We start from the raw sequence: 16,623 nt of genomic DNA, 5'->3' as shown, positions 1-16,623 counted from the left end.
TTATTTTTAGCCAAGAATGTAAATATCAATCTATTACTTTTTTTTTTTTGTAAAAAGGGGTTAAACCCGGGTCACTATTGGAACATGACCTAACCCCCGGGGGAGTTGCAAGCCCGCGGATGGACTCCTTCTCCTGGGCATTCAAATGGGTCTAAAGCATGGACCCATATCCGCGTTAGGTGAACAGAACAATGTGACTTAATTTCGCATAGCAGGATGATCGAACCTGAAACGTGTTAGCGTCCCAGGCCCGTCCACTGCCACTTGACCACAAGGCCCGTTCAATCAATCTATTACTTTTCACGTCATTTTCAAACTATTCCTAAATGCAAATAGTTATTTTAGCAAGGTCTGAGTTCTCAAACTATTACTTTTCACGTCATTTTCTCCGAAGTTTTTTTACAGTTCTATGTTCATTAAAAACCCATAGATTTCGTTAGGCCATCCTCAAAGGGGGCTCAAATAGGATGTGCTTGGGCTTTTAATAATAGAATAAAATGGTAAAGTGGGCTAAGATCAGTTCGATATTGCTTGAATAAGATCAGTGCTAAGTCGAAGTGCTGAGCACGTGGCACGTCGTAAGTGGATGAAAATCAAAAGAATATCATTTTTTGGAAAATCCCAAATCGAAGTAGGGTTTTGTTCTTCTTCTTCTCTCTCGCGACTCCACGAACGGCGACCATCACCATAACCGAGTTCGGTTCGATTTCCGAGCAAAGGACACAGTAAATCGATTCAGATCTCCGGCAAACACAACAAGGTATCACCGATCTTTTGTTTCCTCGTCTCCTTTGTGTATAGTTCTCATCATCTCTTGTTTCCTCGTCTCCTTTGTGTATAGTTCTCATCATCTCTTGTTTCCTCGTCTACTTTGTGTATAGTTCTCATCATCTCTTGTTTCCTCGTCTCTTTTGTGTATAGTTCTCATCGATGTAGGTTCGTAGATTTAGGTTAAGGTTCTTAAGAAAATAGGAAGTCGATGCAATTTTCACTTGGTTTAGGTTATTTGGAAAATAGGATGTCGATTCTTAAGGTTTGATTATACTGCGCTTTGCTTTGCTTTGCTCTTTACTATGTGTTATCCATTGCTGTTTGATTATACTGCGCTTTGCTTTGGTTTGTCTCTTTACTATGTGTTATGTTTGCTTTGCGCTTTGCTCATGAACATAACCCTTGCTTTACAATGTGTTATGTTTGCTTTGCGCTTTGCTCATGAACATAACCCTTGCTTTGCGCTTTGCTCATGAACATAACCCTTGCTTTGCGCTTTGCTCATGAACATAACCTTAACTTTCTCTTTTCCTTTGTTTCTGAGGATTGAAGTTGAGGATAACCAGGCCGAGAGTTCAACCGGATAAGCAACAACAAACAAGCCTTTATCCAAAGTAAAAGGTTAGTCATTTTTTTTTTAGTTGAGTAGTGTATTTTGGTTAGTCACTATTGGTTTAGTTCTCAAATATCAGTTTGGATTTAGTTAACTACTGGTTTACTTTTTGTTTCCTAGTTACATGGTTTAGTTATCAAACTATAAATTGATATGAAAGCTTAGCAACAACACTTTGACTTTACTGATATTGTAAATGCTATAAAACACTCTAATGTCTGTAATAAGTGTATGAGTTGATGGAAGTAGGTAATGGTTATTAGGTAAGAATTAACTACAACTACTCCCATTTATACCCGACACCAATACTCAATCTCTCTTCATCATCTTCTTCTTTGTATGAATCTGTTTCCTATGGATTCAAACAATAATCCTAATAGTCAGTCTCAACCTTACTTTAGTCTTCTTAACTTCCCTTATGATAGATTCTCTCCCAGTGTAAACTTCTCCTCTTCCCAAACCGAAACCCCTTTTCTTAGTCCACAACCGAGTTCCCAACCGAGTCAACCAGAAGACACACCAGAAGAGCGTAGGGAGAGAAGGATATGGTCCACAGAAGATGACTTAGTCCTAATAAGTGGCTGGTTAAACACATCGAAGGATTCCATAGTTGGGAATGACCAAAGGGCTGGGAGCTTTTGGAAGCGTATAGGAGACTATTATGCATCGAGTACTCATGTACTTGATGGTGCTCAGCCAAGAAACCCGGACCATTGTAGACATAGGTGGCAAAAGATTTCCCGGGAAGTGAGCAGGTTCTGTGGAACTTATGCAGATGCAAAGAGTGAGAAGGCTAGTGGCATGAATGATTTGGACATTCTGCAGAATGCTCACCGACTCTTCACTATGCTGTACAAGAAGAAGTTTGGTTTGGAGTATGCATGGAATGTGCTGCGCTTTGAACAGAAATGGTGCGACCACACTCCTATGAACCCTACTCCGAAGACAACCAGCTCTAACAAGAGAAAAGCTGATGATGCAGCACCATCTACAGAATCTGTTGTTGGTGAGCATGAGAGCAGGCCTCCGGGTATAAAGGCAATGAAAAGATTAAGGAACAAAGGGAAAGACAAGGTTGCACCATCTGCAAACATTAGTGAGATCTGGGAGGTCAAACAGAAGGATTTGGAGGCGAAGAAAGAACTCCAAAAAATGTCACTTCTTGACACTCTCATTGGCCGCAAAGACACTCTTGATGAAGATGAAAAACTCATTAAAAAGAGCCTAATTCGTGAACTATTTAAGGAACTTTGATCTGTCTATTTTAACTTAGTAGAAACTAAGTTTGTTTAAGTCTGTGTTTACTATGTTTTAATCCTTGTTTTTAATGAATCAGTATGTTTTAGTGAATCAGTTATGTAACCCTTGTTCGCCTATGTTTTTAATGAATCCGTATGTTATAATTAATTCAGTCTGGTTCTTTTTAATTGCTTTGTTTCAGTCTTGCACATCCTAAATAAAAAACTAATTAGAATATCTGTTTTTTTGGTTTCAGGTTCAAGAAGACATGGGACTTGACTCTATCTACGACTACGGAATAAACAGCCCTTTAGACTATAGTTCTGAAGACGAGGCTGATAGCGGTTACTATGCTCTGCAACTTGGTCTTGCTGAGGTTGGATACACCGGCTCTGAAGAGGAGGCGCAAGCTGAACCAAATGCTGATCATGAGCAGAGGTTGGTGAACCTCGAGAGGGTTGTTGCTGAGTTAGGTGAGAAGAAACCAAATGCTGATCATGAGCAGAGGTTGGTGAACCTCGAGAGGCTTGTTGCTGAGTTATGTGAGAAGAAACCAAAGCCTGATCATGTGCAGAGGTTGGTGAACCTCGAGAGGCTTGTTGCTGAGTGAACTGCTTTGTTGTTTTATTTTGTGAACTGGTATGTTGTATGGCTTCTCTCAGGACGTGGACGTGTATGGTATTTTGTGTTTTGTGAACGTGTATGGTATGTTGTTTTATATTGTGAACTGGTATTTTGTGTTTTGTGAACTGCTATGTTGGTTGTTTTGGAAGCAATAGTCACATGAATTTGGTATTCTAGTTGTCTTGGATTGTAGTTATAAAGCAAGAGTCACATGTATTTTGTGTTTCAGAAGATAAAAAATGACAGAGTCACATGCCATTGGATTCTAGTTTATAAACGAAATAAGCTTCTATAAATACAATTCTCTTCTCATATTTTCTACAAACCAAAGCAATTCTCTCATTTTCTAGAAACCAAAGCAATTCTCTTCTCTCATTTATTTTCTTTCTCTCATTTATCTTTGATGGCATCTTCTTCCAACAATTTTCACTATCATTATGATGCAAATGATGATAGTTTAGATCAAATTTTTCAAGAGCAATTTGATAAAGAATTAGAAGCTGCTGCAGAGGAAATGCCGGCCCCAAAGAATAAGCGTATCTATATCGATAGAAAGCGGGAAGAAGGTCACAATCGGTTATGGAACGATTATTTTAGTGATAATCCGACTTACCCGGAGAAGTTATTTCGTAGACGATTTCGAATGAATAAATCATTGTTCTTGCGTATTGTCAATCGTCTCACTGCAGAAGTTCCATATTTTCGACCAAAAAAGGATGCAACCTTCCGGGATGGTGTATCACCGTTACAACAATGTACTGCAGCTATTCGACTATTAGCATATGGGGGTGCGGCGGATGGTGTTGACGAATATATACGTATTGGCGAAACAACGGCTCGTGAATGTTTGGAACACTTCGTCGTCGGAATAGTTGACTTGTTTGGCGATGAATACCTACGCCGACCCACAGAAGATGATCTCCAAAGGCTACTCTTTTATGGAGAACGACGGGGTTTTCCCGGGATGGTTGGCAGCATCGACTGTATGCACTGGAAATGGAAAAATTGCCCAACCGCTTGAAAAGGAATGTATTCACGAGGCACCGATAAACCAACAATTGTTTTGGAGGCGGTGGCTTCAGAAGATTTATGGATATGGCACGCATTTTTTGGAGCGCCAGGTACTTGTAACGATTTAAATGTACTTGACCAATCACCAGTATTTAATGACGTTATTTACGGTCGAGCTCCCGAACTGAAGTACAATGTCAACGGAAGGGAGTATAATTTGGCTTACTACCTGACGGATGGCATTTACCCCGAATGGGCGACATTTGTTAAATCCATCCCACGACCACAACACCCGAAACATCGTTTGTTTGCAGAACATCAAGAAGGTGTGCGAAAAGATGTTGAGCGTGCATTCGGAGTCCTCCAATCTAGATTCGCGATAATTAAAAATCCATCTTTTTTATGGTCGAAAGGTAAAATAGCATATATTATGCGAGCATGTCTCATACTCCATAATATGATTGTTGAAGATGAACGAGATTCATCCACTCTTGAACAAGAATTGGAACAAGAAAATGGAACCGGAACTACTCCGGGTCGATCGTTTTCAGTAAGTATGGCTTCAAATCTCGAGGGTTTTGGTGATGGTCATACAAGGATTCGTGATAGACAAGCACATCACCAATTGAAAGAGGATTTGATTGAGAATATATGGAATAAATTTGGATATTAAACTTTGTATTAATTAAATATAATGTTTCTTTGTTTAATTAAATAATATGTTTGTTTCATACAAATTTCCAATTGTATTTTGTTTTTTTTTTCTTTGGAATCAATTTTAAAATAAGTTTTTTGTTACATTATTTAATTAATTTTATTTGGTTAAGCACACCCTTAAAAGTGATCTCCCTTTGAGGATGTCCCATGTTCCTAGCCTAAATACAATATTATACTACTATTTTCACTCTAAGCACACACCTAATTGCTCCCCCTTTGAGGATGCTCTTAGGTGCAAGTTTTTGAAACAATTTATTATCAAATTTAAATATGCAAAAGTTATTAATTACTAACACTCCGTCAAAGAACAACTGACAACCCACAGTCCCACACCCTAAATCATTGTTAAGTACACAAACATAGTGAATGAAATGTAAAATAAATATATAGTAGGTTAAGCAATATAACTAGCTTAGTTACTACAACCTATTAAGCAAAATAAACACAACCTATAGCAAGAAAATAAGAGTAACTTTTTTAGCAAAAAAAAAAGAAAAAAGAAAATAATTAGAGTAACTAAACATTATAACAACGCGGACATGTAGCTACAATATCTCGCCAAGCATCAATAAATTTTGTATGACGTTGACATTTATCTATACAATATAATAACTGGGAAAAAGTACTCTATCATAATTATTTTATAAAAATGGAAGTAAAAAGATTACTATTTGCATAGTTGGGAGGAACTCGGTAAAATACAACAACAAGAAAAAAAATACGTAAATGAAACATGATCATTCATAACTTAAAGTAAAAGAAACAAATAAAATTATTTTACCAGCATAAATCAAAACTGAACACTGCTCTGTTTCAAACCATTTTAAGTACCATATTATAAATTTAGCCAAACAAACACAAATCAAGTGTAATAAAGTAACGATGATTACCGGGAATAATGGTATAACTCATAAAATTAAAAAGGTAAATAAGCAATCATAGTAGATAGACCTATAAATAAGCATTAGGTAGCAATATATAACATATAAGAGTTCATACCTGAAAATTAAACGATAATCTATCTTATTAAAACAGAAACATTCTGTTGGACCTAACATTTATTTTGTAAGTTTTTAAATTAAATACACCTTTATACTTTATAGTTAAACATACATTAAGTCACTAATGTTCCTTTCTTTATACTACTATCCATGTTTCCAAACAATATACTTATTTCTTTATACTACTATCAATGTTTCCAAACAATATATTTTTATACTACTATCAATGTTTCCAAATAATACAATAATTAATCTTAGTTATTTTATATCTATCATTTTCTCTTTAAAATTTTGTAAAAACGTCATAATTTCATAAATTGCAAAATAGTGAACTTTAAAATTTCAATTATAAGATTACAAATTATGAAACTATTACAATTTAAATCTAATTAGATTACATATCAGTCATCCATCAGTTCAATCGGTTAGTCTCGGGTTTTAGTTATTTTTTAATATGAATATTTTAAAAACATAAATTGAATTGTCAGATCTCCGGATTAACCGGTATAATCACAATCAGGTTGAATTTAAAAATACTGATTTAAATGCAAAAATATTTTAAATACACACTCTTTAAAAATAACCAAAATATTTCTTAAATTATTAGTAAAATTTTTCATCGTAAAATATCCCGCGCTTCAAAAGCGCGGGTCAAAATCTAGTAGTTAAGTAAATCCTCAACATTGCAGATGATATAACTAAATCCGGTAATGAAGCAAGCAATAAGGTTTACTCAGTTAAAAAATACAAGGCCTTCTATAGCTTGGAATAAAACTCGTAAATAATAACAGCTGCTCTATGGGTTTCATCTGCGATATCCGGCACAAAATATCGTGATTATAAAAGGATTTTTTACATAATCTAAACTTATATTATGTGAAGAACTATTTGTAACTGGATGATAGTCGATGATATCCGGCACAAAATATTTAAAACCGGATTTTTCGTTTTTAAATGCCGACATGATATTACCCCACTAAGTTATGAAAAATAATAGATTGGAATTGTATTGTCTTTCACTTTACCACTTAGAAGAATCGAAATATAATAGACTGGAAGTATTTGAAACTGATGTTGTAGTTGTTAGGCCTACTTAAGCCTATATATATAATCGAGAACTTATATTATTTGAATATAATTTGATACTGGATAATTTTCACTGATACCCGGTCCCAAAAATGAAAAACCGGCTTTTTCCGTTTAGCATTACTGAAAAAATAAAACAACATCTAGTTATAAAGAATAATAGAGGGGGGATTATATTGTGTTTCACTTTACGACTTACTACTACATACTACATAAAGAGAAAGAACATTACACATCTGTGTGAAAAAGCCATAGAAATTAACAGCTTTTTAAATAAAATACTAAATAAACCGATTAAACGTTTGATATTCCAAATACAACACAGGTTTCGAACGTAGTTGGTGGAATTCAACGACATAGATAAAAAGTAGATAAATAAACATAGCTTAGATGGAAAGTTTGAAAAACGGAGACAGTTCAGATGTTGTTCTCTCTTCACTCGAGTGTTCGTCTAGAGCTTCTCATGTATTTCATAGAACATCACTACAAGTCTTTGTGCTTCTTCCTTGAGACGAGTGGGAGTGATATACCTACACATGTCAATCCCAAACATTGCATGCGTTTGCATATGGATGTTAGAGCGGAATGTGATCGGTTGCTGTTATGATGAACCACTTTAGGCTTATCTATCACAACCACCGGATAAGAAGCAGTAGTAGAGAGCTGTCCGGTACGCTTCAAAAGTGAGAGGATCATCTGGGTAAAGGAGTGCAGTAGTTTGGCCATTTCACCATCAGAACGGAGCGGCATATTGCAGTTAAGAACAGTTAACTTCCACTTGGAGCGGGCGAAACACACAACAACCCATTCTTTGTTTCCTAGATCAAACGAAAAATAGTAATGAGTGAAATGAGGAATTGTCGGGTCCTCATGACCAAGGTACTGAACAAGATCTTTCGGGAATTTATAGGAATCTGGTGATTTTGAACGCTCAAACTTTGGATAATGCTTCAGCAACAAGACAACATATCTGGTGTCAAGAAACTTGGGACTCCTTTCACAGCTAGAATTAGGTGCCCTGTTGTATGTGGTGCGGACAAACCTCACCAAGATATCAATAATCTGTATTTCAAAAAAAAAAAATGGATTCACAATGTATATCCAGGGACTGTAGATGATTAAACTGAAAATAAAGACAACATACCCTAGCTGGTAACGAACGGCTGAGTTCTACAATTCCCGTGATGTCCTTCGAAGTTACTGCATGCCCGACAACATTTATAACACTTATATGTTCCGAAAAAAATATATTTACAAATAGAGTATTAGAAATCCTGGTTTTTAAATATTTTTATAAATATTTCATATAAGAGGCATTGAGGTAACTTACAAGTTGTTGCTTAGTTACCGAGGAGCTTGGTATATTTGGACATTACCAAATCAGGGTCGGAATAAGCAGTAAAAAGGGGTTCTGCTTCACGAGCTCGGTTAAGTATATTAACCCCAGATTCATTTTCTTGCACAAGTTCAGATGGAAGCACCTTAGTGCGCTTGCTTTTCGGACTTAACAGAGGTTGTGATGGATCGTCTTCTGATTCTTCCTCACTATGTTCTGCGACAGTGTCAATCATATCATGGGGGGAAGGGTTGATGAGAGGCGTGATTGCTTCTGTGTTGACTAGAACCGATGAAGATGGACCCTGTAAAATGGTCAATGTCATAACACAGTAATGCATACTTTATTTACAATTACGTAACATACCGCCGTTTTGGGAACACCTAAGTCAATCTGACTATTGGCTGAACCAGAGAGGACAAGATTATAAGATCTTTCTGACACCTCTCCGAGTATCTCACGTGAAACATTGTTGTCATTAAGCTCCGCTCTTGACTGTAATCTTGTGAACAAAAGTGTCACATATCATATGAAATTTGAATAACATATTTAAAACATCAGGGACAGACATAAATAATGTAATTTAGTGGCTTCAAAATATCTGATAATATATAAACTAGATATTGAGCCGGTTAAATGATAATATATAAACTATTTTATTTGATAATATATACACTAAATTCGGTTTATGCACTTTACACCCAGTTATCAAATCACAAAGATGACAGGTTTATATTATTATCCAGTTTTTAAAGATTTTTTCAAGTAGGTCGTTTGAAAATAATACATCCATTGCAATCACATCAATAAGGCAACATGTTTGAAATCACTTATATGACTAACAAATTAATTCATTATCCATACCGAGACTTTTGTAGATTCCTTGGTGTGGCTATTGGATGATAAGAAGTCATCCTCCAACGGTTGATCTTTGTTATTCATGAGTGAAGTAGAATTACTTATCCTTCCATGTGATCCCTGATATAGATGCCAAACAAAAATAAAACTATAGTGTTAATGAAATGAATATCCGGCTTTTTGATTAATTGATGTCTGATAACAGTTAATTTATATAAGTACCGGATATTAGAACAGTAAAGATAACTTATACATATGCCCACTTACCTCCAACACTGATGCTACTCTGCCGTCACGTTTGGGGTGAGCGTTATCACCTTCTTCTTCGCCATTTACATCAGTGTTTACTGTCGGACCCAGCGCCTGTGTTCTGAAGTTTGCATTGTTCTGAACCTCCATGACCGAGCGTATGATATCATCCTTGACTGTCTGAAGATGATTTTAAACTGAAACCATGAATTTTGTCTCAAAGGAGTCAACCTGGGCGGCAGTTTTTTCGGCAACGGAGGTAGCTTTGGCCACATTTGCATCAACTTTTTGGAGTTCGGTTTTGAGAATTGACATAACAAGGCCTTCAACACAGTTTTCGTCCTCCGTTTCCTTGTGTGGCAGTGGGTTCTTTTTCCGCTTCTTCTTACACACAGCCTTGGCTATGTCACGCAATCTTTCCACATCAAGTTTGGTAGCGCCTCCTTTGAACATCTTAACGTTGAAAGAGTAACCTTGCTCTATAAGCTTCAGCAGATTATCGACTTTCACGTCCACCACCTCGTCTGCCCATACAAGTGTAGCATCATCTATGGGTCTATCCGGATCTTCAGAGATTATGCTTCTAACCAAAACCTGAATCAACCAAAATTATGGTTAAGCATTATTACACATCGCAAGGGTTATCAACTGTATATTATTACTAATACGGAGGACTCTAAAACCGTCACTTACATAGGTTTTTTTTTTGTCTTCTTTACGTGCATGACCGGGGCTCAATGTCTTCTGTTTGTTTTTTTTCTTGCACGAAATCATCTCCATTGTCGCTGCTATCCGAATCAGAAGATGCAACAGTTTCAAGTACCACTTCAGTTAGAGACGGTACAGCCTCTACCAGTAGTAGTTGCAGGGCCAACGCAAAACCTTTTAGCGCTATTGTGTCATTGGAGAAGGTGACCTCGTCTCTTTGCTTTATACTGTTCATAAGCATTTCAAACGCCAGTCGACCCCAAAGATACGAAAAGAACTGATCCAGGTATTTCGTAGCCTCTTCATGTTCTTTAATCATCTTCATCTTCAGGTTTGTAGAGAGTAGCACCGAAGACACAATCGCGAGACACGCCACCTTTATCCTTAATTCTGGATCAGTAACCGTTTTTTCCTAAGTAGCTCTAAGGCTGCCGAAACCCGAATCTCCTCTCTATTCCCAAATAGCTCGGCCCAATAAGGTTTCTCCTTCATCTTCGTCTTTGACTTCACCTTCGTCTTTTTTGGATATTCACAGCAGTTGAGGCCTGTTACAATGGCGAACTCGCGAGAGAAAACCTAATCGGTTTCCCCGCAAACCGAAACCAAGCCTCGTGCTTTTTTCCACTTTCAATTGCCTCGACAACATGTATCTTGCAAATATTCTCGAAAAACCCAGCTTCTCCGCGATTTCAACAATCTTACCAAAGGGAGACATGCGTATTCTCCCGATCTCATCTTCTTCCAGCTGATAGAGAATGTGATTGATAGCTCTAAAGGATTGGTAGGTATGAACTCTGACTCCAACCGGTTCTTCGCCCGCCGCAAACATCATCTCTGGAATGGGAAGGAGAGGATCCGCAGTATCGCCATCTGGTTCATCGAGGATGCGAGATTCCTCCATTTTTCTGTAAAGTTTTAAAGCTTTTCGGTAACTTGAAACTGGGAAGGGGAGAGAGTAATGAGAGGATTTCAAAGATGGCGATATTTTCTATGGGAAACTGAAAAGGTTTTATCATCTTTTCAAAGAACACCCTCGTCATTATTACAACCGCGTGCATTGATCTGCCAATACGTCAAGTTCAAAGACTGGTTCAATAGGTTGAAACGGGATTATTTAATATTTTCCCATTCTTTACATTTTTCGTAAGTTAAGAAAATTGGGCTAAAATACAGTTTAAACAAAAGATTTTCAGACCCACTTATCAATATAGAAGCCATTGCTAAAAACCGTTAAAGGCTTTTGCTCAATCATACATATAAAGTTTTACACGGCCCAAACCAAAAATGGAAAAAACCCAATGAAAGAAATTTTTGAATCAAACGATTGCCACACATGAAACAAAATCTATGAAACTCCTTTTTAGAAATATTTTATCTCACCCGAAAATATCTTCTCTTCTTCAAACATATTTTATCCTCATCAAAATATCTTCTTCTCTCACTTCACTTGACATCACGAAAATAACCGGTTATGAAAGCATGTTTACTCTTTCAATGGTCAAATAAAACCTGATAAAATGTCAAAACTTCCGGTTGCAGGTTACATAGAATTTTCAGTCACATGTGTTGTCAAGGACATAATTGGGAAGCTGTGCGTTAACTGACATGGTTCCCCAATTATTAAAAAATTTGCACCCTTCTGCAGTTACCACCAACAATTTTGATATTGATCTAAATAGCCCAAATAACAATATGATTTCAGAATTCTAAATATTATGTGTTCCTTTATGATATCATAATATCGTTTTCAATCTACACTGATTTTTTAAATGCTTCAAAAATTAATATATATTATAAAATATTTTTATTATAACTTTCCGTCTGTAGGACGGACCAACTCTATTATATCATAAATGTTATTTAAATGTTATATTTAGGAAAGAAAAGTAACCACACCTTCTTCGGTGACAAAATAAAAAAAAATTATGATAAAAAAAATATTTTGAAAATAAATCAACTTGCACCAGCCCCGCTCTTTCCCTATTCTTCCCAATCTCTGTTTTAGATGATGGACGGAGAGTTAATGATAATTATTTTGTTGTGTAAAAACGTGAAATCCAACACAGAAAAAAAAGCAAAAACAATTAGAGAGAAAAATATGATCGATCGATCATGTGAATGAATATTTATAACAAAACATTTAGACTGTGCACTTTTATATTTTTATTATTTAATCTAACTTTTTTTTAACGCTGATTATTATGATATTACAATTATTAAGAAGATTATGAACCGTCCTATGAAGATCCACGCCTGATCAGATTTAATTGCACCATGTTGAAGATCCCTTGTAATCTTTCATTTCATAATATGCATAGTTGCTTGTAATTTTTACTTCCATAATCTGTATAGTTTCCTAATAAATCGCGCTATCTTCGAAACTTGAAACCTGGATTTGAGATAATCTGCAATAAATTGTATAGTTTGGAAGTCAAACCCCAGACCTAGGTGTAAAAACCTTTAAAACTTTAACTATTAAGCTACGGTGCTTTCACGCTCATTTTTTTAATTTATAATTTCAATCATATATTATTTTTAATGAAGATTTTTTAATCTACTAAAGACAATTTTTTCTAATATTGAACGGTATAATACACTGAGGCAGAGGCGGAACCAATATAGAGGGAGTGGAGTCAGCTGACCCCATCTATTTAAAAATATAATGTGTGTTTTCTTATTAAATTATTCATGTGATCCCATTAAAAAAAATCAAATGACCCCACCAAGAAAAAAGGTAAAACACAAACATAATTAAAATGTTAATCACTATTTTTGGCTCAGTTGTAGCTTAAATATTAATTTTGGGCTCAATTTTAGCTAAACCCACTTAATTAAATAAGAAAATAATCCATTTATGAATTTTCATTAATTATTATTAACTAATGTTTGTTTTCCTTGTTGTCAGTTGCTTTCATGTTTTAATGTTCACTGAAACTATTTTTTTTCCAATATACCTTAATCTCTACAAATAGACCATATAATAAAGTACATAAAATAATGTAAATCCATAGATAAAGTTATGTTTATATTTATAGCTCAATTTTCAATTTTAAATTGATAATACCTTAATTTCTGAAAAAATATTTTAACTTTATTATTTATTTAATTAATTAGATTCAAATTATAATTAAAATATCTAAATATAAATAATAGTTTTGTATTATTAGTTATTTTTAAAAAATTGACCCCGGTAAAAAAAAATTATGACTCCACTACTGCAGTGAGGGGACTTAACATAATAAAGATTTCATGTTAATTATATACTTTAGGGTTTTTAGTAATTATACTTCTCAACTAAAGATGAATTGTAAAAAAGTTATCAACAAAAAATTTACAATATAAATTTTTAACTTTAATGCCATTAACGTCTATTACCCTCCGTCTGAAATATCGTGATTGAAGATGACATACACTACCGATCTATAAATTGAGGGGGGCGCTCATGTCCTAGAAATTGTTTTCTCGTTGAAATAGTATGTCACTATGTTGTATTAAATTGACAGAAAAGCTGTTGGCCTAAAGAAAAGTAGATTTAGAGAATCGTTCATCTACACACTGATTGGGTTTATGATTTTATCATTCGTAGCTTTCTGTTTGAAGTCGTGTCTTAGTTCCCATTCATCTGATCATCCTTTATTACAGTGGACCATTTTTTTAGTTACACTAGACCATTTTGCATGTTCCTCGTGCTGAAAATCAAAGTTTGAGTCGGTTATACTGATGTATCAGAACTAACGTGGTAATCTATTTATTATAGAAATGAGAGACTAGTCTTTCTTTTTACTGTCACACGGAGTTATAAATTTTAACTGTAGAACTGTCCTATAAATATCGGTGGCAATGTGTCTGATCTCTACAACTCAACTCAAAAGAAAACAAATAACAATGATGTCATCATTCCCATTGGTCTCCTTTCTCATCATTCTCATGTTGGCTGCAGCTGTATGCACCCACGGAGGACAAGAACCTGTGCTGGACACGGCCGGAAATCCAGTTCTAAGGACTGCACAATACCTGATCCAACCGTACTCCCACAGTAGTAACGGAGGTGGTCTTCTCCCAGTCCCCGTTAAACTACTTCCCCTTTGTCCACTTGGCATCAGCCAATCCTCTGTTACCGCCTTACCAGGCCTACCAGTTAGCTTCTCATATCCATACGCGCTCATGGACACCTATGTTAACGAAGGGCAAGCTGTAAATATCGAGTTTAAGTCACACGCATGGCCGGGCTGCGAGGAGTTTTCCAAGTACTGGGAAGTAGATGAATCCTCATCGGCTTCCGAGGAGCCTGCGATTCTCGTCGGTGGTAAGAAGCAGGAACAAAACAGCTGGTTTAAAATTGAGAGAAAAGAAAAATTTGTTGGAGGAGTTGCTTACAAGTTGAGCACCTTAACCGGAACCATTGGAACCGTCCCAGGGCCTTGGGAAAATGCACCACAACTAGTTATCACCAATGATACCGCGAAGACCTTCCTCGTGAAATTTCATAGGGTTCATGATGATACTACTTCTACTTCAAGTCTGTAGAAGTTAGGTCTAAGGATGTTCCCATTCTACTAGTCAACAAGCCAAAATCATGTAATGTAAAGCCTGTGACTCGTCCATGGCCTAAAATAATGGGTTGAGATGATACCCTCATGCCTGTACCTGAATTTCCATAAATATATTAAGTTATGTTTGCCAACATTTTAACTATAAGACATAACTATACATTAAAACCTTCAGACAAAAAACTATACATTAAAACAATATCCAAGTTTCCATATTATTTTTTGTTAAACATAACTAATCAAAGTTTAATTGAACATCTAGTAACTAGTCTTCTTCAAAATATAATGCTTATCTTTTTTTTTAATATCTTTTTTCTTTTGACCAAATAACTATACTGCTTATCTTTCTAATTACTAGAGGTTCTAGATTTTTAGCTGTTCAAAATCAATTAATTTTTTGAGTAATAATATAGCATTTTACAAAATTAATTAGTAATTTTAGGCAAGAAATTAAAAATAAAATTTCATGTTCGTAGAATTCAATTTCCATCAAAGAGTATTGATTATTTCTCTTCCTAAAAAGGTAAAAATTAGTAAAAGTGAATATTTATTATTTGTAATATTATGTAAAAAATCAAAACATCTTCTAAACACATAAAGGTACACAAGATCAATCTATCATAAATTTTACTTAAATGTTATATTTAGGAAAGAGAAGTAACCACACCTTCTCCGGTGACAAAATAAAAACATCTGTGGAAGCACCGTGGCCTAGTAGTCAAGGTTTAAAGGCTTCTACACCCAGGCTTGGGGTTCGAATCCTAGACGACGTAATTTTTACACCAGGAGGTCTGAGTTTCAATTCCCGGAAATAGCAAATTATGCATAATATTGGAAAAAAGTCTTACAAGGGATCTTCAGCATGACGCAAAGAATACTGTCAGGGATGGATCTCATAGGGGAGCTCGGGGTGATGCAGTCAGACATGAATTCTCATAAGGTAGGTAGAATGGTCGGCTGTAAATCTTCTATGTATTGTTTCTCATAGTTTCTAATAGCATTATAAACCAGAAATAAAATAAAATAAAAACATTTATGATAGAAAAATATTTTGAAAATAAAACATAATTTGCACCAGCTAGGGGTGTTCAATCCGGATATCGGTTCGGTTTTGGTTCGGTTTTTCCGGTTTTTCGGTATTTTGGTTAGTAAAATATAACTACCATTCTAAATCTATATTTACTTCGGTTTGGTTCATATACCGTCGGTTTTTTGTTTATTCGTTTTATACCAAAAACATAATTATTTAGTTTGAAGTCATATTATATGAATTTTAGAGTCCTGTTGTCAATGCAATCATTTATTAAAAGATATTGTATATTCAAATAAATCAAAAAAGGTAAAAACATTTTTACCATCAAATAAAATAATCAAATCGAGAATTAAAATCAAAGCTCGAAATTTTGAAATAAAAATAAGAAACAAAACAAGCATGAAAGAATTGTTTTTCCACTCTTCTATATTTAATGTTCATCAAAGTCATTCTCCTTCGATTGAACACAAAACTCTAATTGTTTATAGATAAGAAAAAAAATATGAAGTATTTTCACTAATCGTTGTCCATCAAATTTATAACCTTCGCTTCAATTTCGTCAATGCTAAAATAAAACAAAATAATTAAAAGAAAAACTAAGAAAATAAGAAGCATCGGTTACGATGTATTGTTATTTAAGTATGGTTCAAGTGTTTTATAAATAAGGGCTTCTTTATTGTTATAAATATATGGTAATAGTTATAACTAAAAAAATTAACTTATATAACGAACAGATTTTCATGTAGCGTTATAAAATAGATACATATTTACATATTTCTACTTTTGATCGATTTTGTTCGGTTTATTCGGCTTAATCAGTTATAAAC

The 16,623-nt window shown here is 35.0% G+C and overlaps 4 protein-coding genes across 5 annotated transcripts; 3 read left to right on the top strand and 1 right to left on the bottom strand.

Annotated features, from left to right (window-relative positions):
- Nucleotides 1-1,738: 1,738 nt before the first annotated feature.
- Nucleotides 1,739-2,638, top strand: LOC130508466 (glutathione S-transferase T3-like). Its single transcript, XM_057003992.1, has one exon. It carries the CDS (start codon nt 1,739-1,741, stop codon nt 2,636-2,638), a length of 900 nt encoding a protein of 299 aa, XP_056859972.1.
- Nucleotides 2,639-3,589: 951 nt separating this feature from the next.
- LOC108840915 (uncharacterized) lies at nt 3,590-4,995 on the top strand. The gene has a single exon (XM_018613717.2). It carries the CDS (start codon nt 3,651-3,653, stop codon nt 4,266-4,268), a length of 618 nt encoding a protein of 205 aa, XP_018469219.1. The 5' UTR covers nt 3,590-3,650; the 3' UTR covers nt 4,269-4,995.
- A 2,306-nt stretch (nt 4,996-7,301) lies between these two features.
- LOC108820614 (uncharacterized) lies at nt 7,302-11,268 on the bottom strand. 2 transcript variants are annotated; one of them, XM_018593605.2, is made up of 7 exons: nt 10,199-11,268; nt 9,524-10,099; nt 9,263-9,376; nt 8,765-8,893; nt 8,393-8,702; nt 8,207-8,288; nt 7,302-8,124 (listed from the first exon to the last, which is right to left on the bottom strand). In XM_018593605.2, exons 2-5 carry the CDS (start codon nt 9,653-9,655, stop codon nt 8,403-8,405), a joined length of 675 nt encoding a protein of 224 aa, XP_018449107.1. In that variant the 5' UTR covers nt 9,656-10,099; nt 10,199-11,268; the 3' UTR covers nt 7,302-8,124; nt 8,207-8,288; nt 8,393-8,402. The 2 variants fall into 2 exon arrangements, with proteins under 2 accessions (XP_018449107.1, XP_018449099.1); XM_018593597.2 differs by having other exon boundaries at nt 8,207-8,262; nt 10,199-11,267.
- Nucleotides 11,269-14,061: 2,793 nt separating this feature from the next.
- Nucleotides 14,062-14,897, top strand: LOC108841017 (kunitz trypsin inhibitor 2). Its single transcript, XM_018613809.2, has one exon. The coding sequence runs from the start codon at nt 14,099-14,101 to the stop codon at nt 14,738-14,740; it is 642 nt and encodes a 213-aa protein (XP_018469311.1). The 5' UTR covers nt 14,062-14,098; the 3' UTR covers nt 14,741-14,897.
- The last annotated feature ends 1,726 nt before the right edge of the window (nt 14,898-16,623 follow it).

This window comes from Raphanus sativus, chromosome 2, assembly GCF_000801105.2.
Source record: "Raphanus sativus cultivar WK10039 chromosome 2, ASM80110v3, whole genome shotgun sequence".
NCBI lineage: Eukaryota > Viridiplantae > Streptophyta > Magnoliopsida > Brassicales > Brassicaceae > Raphanus > Raphanus sativus.
Note: the sequence above shows the minus strand (reverse complement) of the source record. Positions and strands in the feature narration are given on the sequence as shown.

What these genes read in the sequence shown, in the direction of transcription:
- LOC108820614 (XM_018593605.2), bottom strand. Translation starts at nt 9,655, where the DNA reads ATGGAGGTTCAGAACAATGCAAACTTCAGAACACAGGCGCTGGGTCCG. An exon ending in GAGTAGCATCAGTGTTGGAG is followed by an intron (nt 9,377 to 9,523) that starts GTAAGTGGGCAT and finishes CATCTATATCAG; the next exon opens with GGATCACATGGAAGGATAAG. An exon ending in AGGAATCTACAAAAGTCTCG is followed by an intron (nt 8,894 to 9,262) that starts GTATGGATAATG and finishes ACAAGATTACAG; the next exon opens with TCAAGAGCGGAGCTTAATGA.
- LOC130508466 (XM_057003992.1), top strand. Translation starts at nt 1,739, where the DNA reads ATGGATTCAAACAATAATCCTAATAGTCAGTCTCAACCTTACTTTAGT.
- LOC108840915 (XM_018613717.2), top strand. Translation starts at nt 3,651, where the DNA reads ATGGCATCTTCTTCCAACAATTTTCACTATCATTATGATGCAAATGAT.
- LOC108841017 (XM_018613809.2), top strand. Translation starts at nt 14,099, where the DNA reads ATGATGTCATCATTCCCATTGGTCTCCTTTCTCATCATTCTCATGTTG.